This window comes from Pantherophis guttatus, chromosome 1 (genome assembly GCF_059756535.1).
Source record: "Pantherophis guttatus breed Tessera chromosome 1, ASM5975653v1, whole genome shotgun sequence".
Lineage (NCBI taxonomy): Eukaryota > Metazoa > Chordata > Lepidosauria > Squamata > Colubridae > Pantherophis > Pantherophis guttatus.
The window spans coordinates 199889598-199902315 of record NC_142063.1 but is presented as its reverse complement, the minus strand read 5'-3'; the positions used below and the strand labels follow the sequence as shown (position 1 = coordinate 199902315).

General features: G+C 39.2%; 1 protein-coding gene and 1 long non-coding RNA gene across 5 annotated transcripts in view; one reads left to right on the top strand and one right to left on the bottom strand.

The window, feature by feature from the left end:
- Positions 1-12718, top strand: part of PLCB1 (phospholipase C beta 1) — a 498146-nt gene that overhangs the window by 313617 nt on the left and 171811 nt on the right. Inside the window, exons 5-7 of the mRNA XM_034432348.3 lie at positions 4354-4433; positions 9075-9128; positions 10721-10796. Coding sequence (XP_034288239.1) covers positions 4354-4433; positions 9075-9128; positions 10721-10796 — 210 coding nt within the window. The remainder of the gene's footprint in view (positions 1-4353; positions 4434-9074; positions 9129-10720; positions 10797-12718) is intronic.
- The window catches only part of LOC117674367 (uncharacterized), a 28399-nt gene continuing 18886 nt past the window's right edge, over positions 3206-12718 (bottom strand). For 2 of the 4 annotated variants that reach the window (XR_009621964.2, XR_009621963.2), the window contains exons 2-5: positions 8593-8713; positions 6785-6925; positions 4228-4389; positions 3206-3387 (exon numbers count right to left, since the gene is read on the bottom strand). This is a non-coding gene — a long non-coding RNA (uncharacterized LOC117674367). Of the gene's footprint in view, positions 3388-4227; positions 4390-6784; positions 6926-8592; positions 8714-11665; positions 11742-12718 lie in introns of those variants that run through there. The other 2 variants (XR_004593821.2, XR_015731279.1) reach the window with 2 other exon arrangements.

Genomic DNA, 12718 nt, shown 5'->3' with positions numbered 1-12718 from the left:
TACTCCCTGGTAATGTAGAAAAAGATGGGGTCTGTTTCATCCCCTTATACCATTGATAAGGTTATACTGAGTGTGGCCAGCAATAAAGTGCAGAAATATATCTGTGCTACCCAGTGGTGGGTTTCAAAATTTTTTACTACCGGTTCTGTGGGCGTTTCTTGTTGGGAATGGCAGGGGAAGGATACTGCAAAATCCCCGTTTCCTCCCAATCAGCTGGGACTCGGGAAGCAGAGAATAGATGGGGGCAAGGCCGGTCAGAGGTGGTATTTACCGGTTCTCCAAACTACTCAAAATTTCCGCTACTGGTTCTCCAGAACTGGTCAGAACCTGCTGAAACCCACCTCTGGTACTACCCCTAAGAAAGATTCTGAATTGCTAACTTGCTTTCCTACAGAATATGGAGGATCTACATGCTTCAATGCTTCTTGTGTTTGTTAATTATCTCCCTTTTTAATATCTTTTAGCACTTGTAAGATAAGTTTGATATTAGAAGTAGTACCCTGAATTTTCAGTGGGAGTGAGGAGAGTTGGTTGAAGAGATTAAATGCAGCGTAGAAGGACTGAATGTTAGGCAGAATAGAAAGTGTGAACTTAAATTCTCAATAAGAAAATCCCTCCTGGTTTAACTTCTTTGAATTAAAGGAAGCATATTTAATCTGCAGAATAATTATGTTTACTTCAATCTTTATTCATTACAAGGAGCGTGCTTTTGTCCAGATAAAATTCCTTTTTGGTTTGGGGAGAAAAATGCAAAATTGCTCCGGCATTTAGACATAATACTTATACAATTGAAATAGATCTTTGCTTGCTTCATGTGCCATTCAAATCTCATGGTAAGATTGGATCACCTAAAATGCTTTAAGTTAGAACTAGAAGGAGAATTGCATTTTATGGTTTCTTTGTCTTCATTGAAGGCTTTCAAACAGAAGCTGAATAGCCATCTATCAGGGATGGTGAAGTTAATCCTACAGTGTGTAGGGGGTTGATGACCTCTTAGCTCTCTTCCAACTCTATGATGATCTGATGGAAAAGAAGTGCTTAATGGTTAGCTAAGGAGTATTTGCCCTGTGTTGTGGCCCCGCCTCTGAGCCTGTCCCATCGGAGGAAGAAAGCTCCAAGCATGAGGAAGAGGAGTCAGCCAGGCCTCCCTCTCCAGGCCCCTCCCCTCTGGCATTGTCTCAGGTGCCGGCCGAGGGAGAGGAGATCAGTAGGGAGACAGCTGGCTCGGATCAGAGTGATGAAGAAACATCATTTCTGGACGCATGCCTCCAAAGGCGTGATAAACGTTTGCAGCAGCTTAGGAGGCGTGCTAGGGATTAGAACTGAGTCACTGGACCACACCCGAGAGACTAGATAATAGAGGGTAGTGGTCAGTGATCCTTGTGACGAACAAAAGTAAACCTTGGATAGTCACTAAAGCCTCGTTCGGAACTGCGGAGAGAGATATTATTTCTGCTTGGACTTTTTGCACGTTAAGTACCTTATCTTTCTGTTTGTGAAAATAAAGGCATTTGGCAGATGGTGTGTCTATCGCTGCCAAGTGGGAGATAAGACCTGGGTGCGTTCCAAAGTGTTTCCTTAACCCTCAGCTGGCTGTGTTTGTGTGTGTGTGGGTACGGGGACAGATCACCCTGAAAGATCAAAATAGTCTATGGAGATTCTCAATCATCCAAGTCATGGTTGTCCTGAAGTGCTTTTCAAAAGACAACCGGACTTTCTGTGTTTTTTTCTTGAAAATGTTTCGTTTCTCAGCAAAACTTTTTCAAGAAAATGTTTAAGAAGCTTCTTGGATGAGAAGTGAAAAGTTTTCAGGAAAAATACAAACTCTAGTTGCCTTTTGAAAAGCACCTTTGGGACAAACATATGTTTTCAAGTCTCTCAAGTGTTATCTAGTATTGTACCAGGGTTCAGTCTTAAGTAGTTCTAATAATATTGTGGTTGCCAACTATACAGTGAACTAAGAAGGGAAGGTTTTTATGACAAGGAGATTGAAGACAAGTGTACTTGCATTGTTTCTAGAGAAATGTTGTAAATAGGAATTTATTATGAATTTCAGGGAAGGGAAGGGAGTTATTTGGCAAGACGATAATTTGAAAGACCAAATATTGAAGGAGAACAGCAGGAAAGCTTACATATAATAAGTCTCAGACTTTAAGATTGGATTACAAGGAGATTTTCCAAGCTATCAGCATAGATGTGGGAATAAGGGTAAGAAATGAAAGAAGAATATGCTGTATGCAGGAGGGAGAGAGGCTCTGGGCATCTGTGTTTTTCAGAGCGTGGGAACCTTTAATTAAAACATGTGATTGCTGCTACTTCAGTGAGACTTGACATGTGACCAACAGTTCATAGCGTCCAAATTCATCTTCGCAGTTCTCGGTTATCCATAGCAGAATCCCGTTCCCTAAATTGGCCAATTGCAGTTTTGTAAAATATCCTGGCTGGGAGTTGTTTTTCTCATATGGCATTTAATTCACCATTTACTGCTGTGCATACTTTTGCTTTCTCACGAATGTTGCTCTCAGTGTAATATGAGAGTAAAAATTAGATCAGATTCCATCAAGAAAAAGGAATAGCAGCTGGCATGGGGAATTCTGTGACCTCCACAATCATCTTAGCACATGTATATGCTCCCTTAAAGCATGTGTAAAGTCTACATTAAAATATGTCAGCTTCCTGCTACATAATATGGCTCAAATGGAAATGAGGTTGTTATATTATCATCAAGAGGTTTATTCATTAACCTTCCAAAAGAAGGTCTGAACTCCATGGTTCTTTTCTTGCATATTAATAAAAGACAGCTAATGTAAAAGCCAGTTTGGTGTGGTGCTTAAAGCAACAGGCTAGAAACTGGGGGCCTATGAGTTCTAACCCTGACTTAGGTACAAAGCCAGCTGGGTGATCTTGGGCTACAGGTAGTCCTCAATTTATGTCTGTTTATTTAATGACAATTTCAGGTTATGAGGGCCTTACCACCCTCATCAAAGTTACAACCATCATATCACCCCAGCAGTCCATGTGATTGCAATTTGGATGCTTGTTAATCAGCTCACATTTATGATGGATACAGTGTCCTGCAATCACATGATTGCAATTTGCGAACTTCCCAGTAGGCTTCCAACAAGCAAAGTTAATTGGGTAAAGTGGATTTGCTTAACAACTGCGTCATTAATGCCCTCTGTAAAAATAGTCATGAAATCAGATCTGGTCACATGAAGATTCCTTTAATGACTGCATTGATTAGTGAAGTGAAAATCCAGTCCCAGCTGTGGCTGTATGTTGAACAATACCTGCAGTCAGTTTCTCTCAGCCCTAGGAAGGAGACAGTGGCAAATCACTTCTGAAAACTCTTGCCAAGAAAACTGCAGGGCCTTGTCCAGACACTTTCTGAGAATTGGACATGACGGAATGGTAGAAGAAAAAATATAGAGTCAAAAACTGAGCCCCAAAGGCCCAAATTTAAGTATTACCTCTGCCATAAGCTTAGACAATAATACAAATCTTCCTTATTGTTTTGTTGTAAGTGTGTAAAATAGTATTTGAAACAAGTATTCCTCAACTTCCAGAGGGGGGAGGGGAAAATGCTAGCAAATGCCACTGTTCTGAAAGGCTCAGGACACTGATGGGTAAGGGGGAAATTCTGACATTTGCTAACGTTTTGAGCCTTCCAGAACAATAGCATTCACCAGTGTTTTGCCAGATTTGTGGTCTGTCCCTCAGTACCCTGGAGAAATGAACCTCAAATGTTTGAAAATGCTAGCAAATACTAGGTTATTGTGATTTCTCTCTCCGGTCAGGCAGGGAGAGGACCTGAGCAACCGGTTGTGTTGGGAGGCCTGAGCCTTCTCTCTGCAACCAGATCATGGAGGCCTGGGCCCTCTTCCTGACATTCTGATGAATGATGCACACGGTTGCTTAATAACTGCAACTGGGAGAGCCAAGATTGTGGCTTTTGAGCAAAGTGGTCAGGTGGCATCTCACTTAATGACCATTTCATCAGTGACTGAGATTCTGGGCCCAATTGTGGTTATAGGTGGAGGATTATCTGTATGTCCAAAACTGTATGATGATATTGTTAGTAATGGGATTGTCCTTCTTCTTATTCATTCTTGTTTGATTCTCTCCGTTAACACACAATCCCAGTCACCATGCTTTCTACCCCATTCTGTTTCATACCTGTCCATAAACCTGTCCATTTCTGCTTGTTTGTTACACCTTTCTACCAACCTTGATTGTTTTCTTAAGGGAAGGTTTAACCCTGGTGTCACTATTCAAAGAGAACCTTGAAGAAAAGTTCCTCTGGATGAATCTAAACGGAATTTCTTTTTTCTTCTATTTTTCTTTTCTGTTTAGGAATGGTCAGAAGAAATCTTCAGTCTGGCAACAAACCTGTTGGCACAGAACATGTCCAGGGATGCTTTTCTGGAAAAAGCGTAAGTACCAAAATCCTTATTGTGCGGGAAGTTGCTTCAGTTTCTTATGTGTCAGCTTCCCTTTTTTTTTTTTTTTTGAAAGAATTATTGCTACCAATTGTTTTCATGATGATGGATTACTGCCTCTCTAAACATGCTTTTTCCTCCTTTCTCACTGAGATAGCAAACTGAACGTCTTTTTAGAAAGAGAACTAAGAAGCTCAGCCATGATGACTCAAATAGGTGTAGTCTGAGCTTTTGTTAGCACCATCTTAATACTTTATGTAATACACTTCCTATTCTAGTAATGAATATACAAGAGGAGTCACAGCAGCAGATAGTGTGCTAAGCAACTCTCTAATTCATGTTTGTGGCCCAAAAATATAGTTCATAATCAAGGTATGTATTCCTAATTGTGAAGTATTTGGATGCAGAAGCCCACAATTTTGTCACTTAGCTTATGCATGGGGAGGAGGAGAATCTTTTCATCCTTATTTATGGTTACGTGGCAGAAAGCTCTATTATTCAGGAAGGATCTCTGTGGATACATTTGGCACTTCACGAGTAAAGAAGGAAGTCAGCAACATCCTGAGAAATCTCCTGAGAACCTTGAGAGATGTTCTACTAAAAGTTAGAGTAGGAACCTGAACTAAGTTCTTTAAACAATCGGCTTGAATCCTTCAGCAGTAGGGATTCGTAAGACACCGAGTCTGTTCTGTTTTTTAGCAGTAGATTTGTGATCAGACAACTTCTCCAGATTTGACTGGGAGCAGATGGATATGGCACTTACTTTATAATTTTTATAAGACAGCAGGAGGGTCTGGTCTTTTTTATAAAAAATGAAAATCTTATCCACTTAAAGTTATACACCGCTCTGTTAGAATGTTGGGGCTCCTTTTTCAGTATGTCCTGGAATGAACATGTGACTACCACTAGCTTATATATCTTTCTTATATCTAAGAAAGATATAAAAGACTTTTCAGCATGGAACTACAGGAGCAATCTCCATCCTCCACTACCACCACCCAACTTTTTCCTCCGGAGATTGATTCTGGCAGTTCCCTAGATAGATCCAGATTTGAATCCCAGTAGAATTCTGGAAAAAATTCATTTGAATCTTCACTTCAATGGATCTGCAGCGGTAACAATATTTAGTATGCATTACCTTAAACCTGCTGGTCAACATAGCATAAATAATAGTGGCCAGTTCTAAAACTATATTCATTTTCTTATCGATTGGCTAGTTGAAAACTGACAGATCTGGATTCCTGATACTGCTGCTTAAGGTTATAAACAACAAATGACAGGCTTATCTCCTTATGATGTGCTATCTATTACCATGTTTCCCTGAAAATAAGACCCTGTCTTATATTTTTTTGAGCCCTAAAATAAGTGCTTGGCCTTATTGCCATGCGCTCAAAAGCCCGATTGGGCTTATTATCAGGGGATGTCTTATTTTTGGGGAAACAGGGTATTAGCTGAACAATAAAGGGCTACAAATTTCCCCCTCCCTTTCTTAATTGCCTGTTCCTTTGCCCTCAGAAGCAAATAACTGTAAATTTGTTCCTGTGAAGTCTGTAGGCACGATGTGTTGATCCAGAAGGCTTTGAAACAAAAGCACAAAGGGTGGTGTTGATGACAACATCCTGGGGCAAAAATAGTTGGCATTTTTTTTCAGCTTAAAGAGGAAACGCGTAAATATACCCAAGTTTATCTACAGTCATGCAGATGACTGAGCAAGAATAAACGGAGATATATTTAAACTACATGTTACACACAAGCATATGTAATGAAATCCTGGTGACATTTTTTTAAAAAATGCTGTTTTTCGGTAGAAAATGTAATGCACAGAAAGGTGTGTTCTCTTTCACAATGCTTTCAGAGCCGAATGATTTCTATAAAAGAGTTCCCCAAGAATTAACAGCTCTTCACACACCACATGTTCCATATGGATATTTCCTGCACTGTAGATGAGAAGTCCTCAACTCCCGGGCTGCAGCCCACTACTGGGCTGTGGCCAATTTTTAACTGGGCCCCATGAGCAGCAGGCTGGCGTGCATGCATGTGTGCACAATTTGATTTGTGTGAGTGGCAGGCCAGCACGCGTCCACGTCAGAGGTGGGTTTCAGCAGGTTCTAACCAGTTCCTGAGAACCGGTAGCGGAAATTTTGAGTAGTTCAGAGAACTGGCAAATACCACCACTGGTTGGCCCCAGAGTGGGGTGGGAATGGAGATTTTGCAATATCCTTCCCCCAGGAGTGGGGAAGGAATGGGGATTTTGCAGTATCCTTCCCTTGCCACGCCCACCAAGCCATACCACGCCCACCAAGCCACACCCACAGAACCAGTAGTAAAAAAATTGTGAAACCCACCACTGGTCCACATCTGCACGTGGTTGTACAAGTTGAGCTGTGTGTGCTTGTGCGCTGGCCCGTTGCTCATGCAACCCGGTTCCCCCCACCCAACAAAAGTTGGGGACTGCTGCTGTAGATGAATCCTTTTTGAAAAATCTACTGGATTAGAGTAATGCAAAGAATGAAATCATTGATATTCAGATTTAGGTTCCACTAAAGAAGTACAGATGAACTGCATTGCCAAGATTTCTTGAACTGTTTGATGAATTAACTGGAATAATAATAATGTTTTCTTTAAACCAAAATTATAAATATTATACTTATAATTTAATAAGTTGTAATGTCTAACCTGTTTATATCACAGGAGAATAGACAAGGGATATTCCAATAAGAAAAGGAGAAGGATTTGCTTGAAGATTAAGTGAATGTGGAGAAAAGGGCAGTTGAAATTTTTCAGCAGAAGGGTTTAATCCTGCCTACAGCTATTTTCATTTTCCCCTTTTTTTTTCTCACTCCCAAGCCAGCTTCTTAACTTCAGAGGGTAAAACTAGTGAAAAACATTGGAAGCATAGTATCACCTTTCTCTTCCCATCATTTCTGCGACTCCTGACAGCTTGATTCATTATGTATAAGGTAGCTGTTGTATATCATATACTCACAGATAAGCCAAGAATTTTAGATCCTCAAATACATCCCCAAAACTGGGTTCAGTTTATCCATGGATAGGCTTAACCACGAGTGTATACAGTAATAAGCTTTTGTGAAACAATGTAGATTCATTTCAAGTGAGTGTTTTGGGGCAGTGGAGATGGCGTCATTGGATCTGGGAAAGCAAAGAGGCCATTTGATTTAATTGAAGCAATCTGCAGGGCCTCAACCACTCCAGATCAGTGCTTCGAGAAAAGGCTCTTATCAATCCCCTCTTTCATTACTGGCTAAAGTGCTTTCAAACTGGGTGGCTTTGGGATTGTCTACAAAATGAAGTAGAGTTAGCCTGCTTACAACAACTTTGGTCAGTGCAGAGGGAGCTTTAGGCAGGGCAGCTCTATCGTGCAGTGTGGTACCCAGCCAAGTGGTTATTGTGGTAAGCACTACAGACATACTTGTCTCCTACCAATTATTCACCAATACTTACTAGGCAGTTTACCTTCTGGATGCACTACATCCAGGTTCCGCAGAATGGGGAAGATCCCATCAGTCATAGAGTGTAGGCTGTGATTAGAACACAGATTTATTCCACAGTGGTCCCTGCTCTTCAGAGATCAGAATGGCCCCAACCCTGTTAGCCTTTCATAAGACCTTAAAAACCTGGCTACGTTCCCGTGCCTGGGGTGCTGAATGTGTTAAGGGCTCCGTTTCCTAGCTATATTGCTAACTGGCCAAGTATCTCAACTGCTATGTATATTTATTTTGGCCATTTCTATTGTTTCTACTATTTCAAAATGTTTTAGTATTTTGATAGTAATATGTATTTTTTTTTTTAATTGTAAGCCCAGTCATTGACTGAGATGCATGGCTATAAAAATTGAATACTTGCATGCATACATACATGAATACATATAGAAGGCATCTGGTGAACATTAATAGGCCTGTTCTGTTTAAGTAAAGTATCCCTTCAAAAACTTCACGGTGCCATATGTTATTTACATTTATTTCCAATTAAGCAGTTGAGCTTGTCCCTCTGTTTTTACCCTACATTCCTACTTCTGAAAGAGAAATGACTTTTTCACATGGCTATAGAGGGCCCAAAAGCCACCCTGATAAGAGTGAACTGTTTGAATAGAAACGTGCCATAAGCAGCTTGAATGCAAGAACTTGGAAGTCACCTAAAAGATCATCAAGTCCATCTGTCCACTGAAGGATTCTGTCAGCACTTCAACCTGCATTTACTCTAGTGCACAATCTCTGCTTAGTGAAGTTTTCCAGTTTCCCATATCCATGACCTGTCTTTTTAATGAACAGAGTACAGATTTGTATTCTGTACAATACAGAATTCATATATGTATAATAGAAACATGTAAGAATAGTGTAAAACAAACCAATTTGAACAAAATTCTGTTTTTGTTTTAAACACTGGGGGGACTCGATTATTCCCTGAGAAGGTGCACTTAGAAATGTCATTACAGGTAAAGATCATTTTCTTGATGTTTAGATGCATTAAGCTTTTCTTGGAAACAGTTTGGGTGAGATTACAATTTTCTTCAATAGAACAAAGTACAAGGTTGTTTTATGGTAAACAATAGATAAAGCAAGTTCTAATATTGTGATTGCAAATAATTTCTCACCAGCACATTATTTTGTTCCTTAGGTACACAAAACTTAAATTGCAAGTCACTACAGATGGGCGTATCCCTTTGAAGAAGTAAGTTGGGTTCCATTGTGTCATTGCATGTTCTACAGTATTATGAAACTCACTTTCTAGGCACCATTTAAAAATAGAAGCATGCCGTGAAATTTCATTATTGTGCAGTGCTTTTCACTTTATGATGGTCAAGCTGTGTCTGGATTATACCATTTCAGATTGTAAATGGGGGAAGGGGGTGTCTTTGGTTGTTTTACCATATACAAAATAATTCACTCTCCTCTTCTGCAAACCACACACAGACATGCCAACATAGTTAGCATGTGACAAAGAAGGCATTACTGAAAACTTTTGTTGTGTAAAAGAAATATAAGTACACAAGGGCATTCAGTTGTATGAAGCTTCCCAAGGGTTAAACATACATTGAATCAGAATAATTGCTGTGAGAGATCAAAATACATGGCAAGATGTCAGACTGAAGAGCCATGTTTCTCATATAGCTAGTCTGAAATGCAATATTAATTAGCCCATTACCCATAAGTGCAACTAAATACATTATGACATAACCAATGTTGACGTATGGTCAACTATTTGTTGATTGATGTTCCCTATGTGGAATAGAAGGAATGGGGAGCATTTAATCCTTTACTTTAGGCAACATAATGCCTCTGGCAAGTCATATAGGTTATCCAATTGTAGTGTAGGAGGGTACAGCTCAGAATTAAATTAATCACCACAGTGGGAACAAAATCTTTGTTTCAGAAATGAAGAATTGGAAAAAACCTTGCCAGAAATGCATAAAAATAAAGTTGAAGAGTGAATCAGATTTATTTTGTACAGATCAAATGTGCAAGGCCTTTCAGTTTATTTGCTAATGACAGCCCAGTAGTTTCCTAGATTAGTATTTTGGTGGCAGATATGAATGTGAAAGCACTGTGTGCTTTCGATATCAGCCATTTTGGCCTTTAGGATAGGGATGGAAATTAGGTATTGCTGAACCCCAGGTTCCATCAACATGGTTCAAAAGCAAGTGATGGAAGGAGCTGTGCTTCACAAATATCAGCTGGGTCTCCAACCCAGTTCTAGAATATTATTTGAGCTTGTTTGGGAAGGGAATGTGCACGGTGATATATGCAGAACTGAAAGGGCAATAATTATCTCTTAGCAAGTTCATTCTAACAGGATCATCCACCCATCTACCTACATCCAAAATGTATCTTACTAATATATAAAACTCGGTTTGAAAAATTTTGCATCGTAAGCGTCAGAGACTTAACATTGCTTGTGTCACCTTGTCCAAAATAATGCAGGGTATCTGATTTTTTTGTAATGTCTGAATTGGTTCTAAAGTTAGATGGAGAGAAATGATATTCTCTGATAAATTTAGATGCCACTGAGTATATGAATATAGAGGCAGCCAAATATAGAAATTCAAAAGAGAAGGAAGGAAGGAAGGAAGGAAGGAAGGAAGGAAGGAAGGAAGGAAGGAAGGAAAGAAAGAAAGAAAGAAAGAAAGAAAGAAAGAAAGAAAGAAAGAAAGAAAGAAAGAAAGAAAGAAAGAAAGAAGCAATCTTTTAGACAGTGTGATACTAGCAAACCAAGAATGTATGAGGGATTATTGAAGAGTATTTCTCTTTTTTTCTATTTTGCAGTATTTATCGCTTATTCTCCTCTGACAGAAAGCGTGTTGAGACTGCATTGGAAGCTTGTAATCTTCCATCTGCTAGAGTAAGTATTGAAACTTTTTTTGCCTGGTTTTAATAAGAAATGTTGGCCTCCGCTTCCCTTCCAGGCATACAATCCAGGTACTCTGATGTTAGTTCTAGTGTGTGTCAGTTCTAGAATTTTTCATGCACCAAGTTTGTATGCTTGTCTCTAGGTACATCCTATTGTTCAGCATTCTAATAGGATTCCAGCTTGGCAAATTTGCTGTATCTACCCTTAGCTGGCTTATTTACTGAAAGATATTGGCTGCTGTTTTAGCGAGCAGCACTGGGGTAGGAAAAAGAAAAATATGTCAGAGCCTCAATAGGGATTTAAATGTTTTGGAGAAATATATTCAGCAACAAGGCAAGAGAATATCATGTCATACGTTTCCTCCAAACAACCTAAAGTGTTTGATTTGAATCTTAAGGAAGAAATGCTCTAAGAATGGTTCTCAGTGTCACTTCCTCTCCTACACATTTTGGAGAGTGAAATCTTGAATTTGAAATTATGTATCCACTATCTTTCCAATTAGGTTGGTTGACAAAACTTTTTAAGGACTACATTATAAAATATCAATTAAGTAAAAATGCAATGTGAATCTTTAGACGTTAAAGTTAAACAGTAGAAACCAAAAAAAAAAAAAAATGATAAAAAATTTATCTTTGCCAGAGAAAACCTGTACAGAAACAGAATTTGTAATAAGTGCTTAGGAAAATAAACCCTGATTACTGATAGCCAAACAAGAGATGAAGAAACTCCTGGGTGGGTGGAATTGAAAGAGCCTGGTGAGCAGAAGTGTGAGGATAAAGGATACGTTGCCAACTTTGGTTTAATTAATGTGGAATTTATCTTTGTGGAAGGAGAAAAATATAAAGTTATTTAATTAATACCTTCAAGTACATCCTGATCTGTGCTGACAGTAGACAAAAGCATTCAATATGGAAAAATGTCTCATCAGTCTCTTCCTGCAGGCAACATTGATTCCTTTTGATGGGGAGAGACACTGAGGATTATCTGATTAGTAAGCTTTCCTCCTACATGCCACAAAAATGCATATGGGATGTTAAGAATTCTACCAAAAAAAAAATTTAAAAAAAGGCACCAGCAAGAAAAATATTATGCAGCTTTAACAGTATAAAGAGGAAGGGAAATTACCATGACAGAAATATGCAAGAACTGTTACATAAGCAAAGAGGGCTGAAGATTATGTCCTGGGAAATAAGATAATATTCAGAAGCAATTCAGGCAGGCTCCCTCTGATTCATTGGGATAAATTTGGGGAGGAGTTACAGCACAATCAGGCTGGCAAGCTTCTGTTATTATAGCCTATCTCAATAAGATATAGCTTTAGTCTTCCAGTAGAGTTGATTTTCTATTCTGGTCTACCTAGTAGGTTGACTGATAGCCACCCACAAGCTACAAAGCTGAAGTTGGGCACATTTAATATCAAACCAGCAATGTTGAGAGAGGAAGTGGTATTCCAGATACTCTAGTTCAAGATGGCCTCTGGCTTGTTCATTCAAAATCAACATTCTGCCCATTTTGGGTGGCCAATGAAGTTATTTATCAAGTGATGGAATGTGTATTTTTCTCCCTCTTACTATTGAAAGCTTCACAGCTGAAGTTTTTGGGTTATTCTTGAAAGTCAGCCCAATATGAAATGCAGATATCTTAAGAGGGGAAGCAAATGTGAAACATCACTTGATTTTTCTACTGGCTCCTGGGAATTTTTCCAGTCACTGGGATGTTGTGGGGGAAAAGGCCCTATCTTTAAAAAACAAAAACCCAGAAGAAAGTTGACAACAGTATCTTTTATCTTGCCAGCTCTTATTACCTTGGTAGTTGTACAAAGCAAAGAAATAAATGGCTCTAGCTTTTCTATCTTAGTATTTCTCTCAACACAGCAGTATTCAAGCAAACCAGACCTACGTTTGCTACATTTT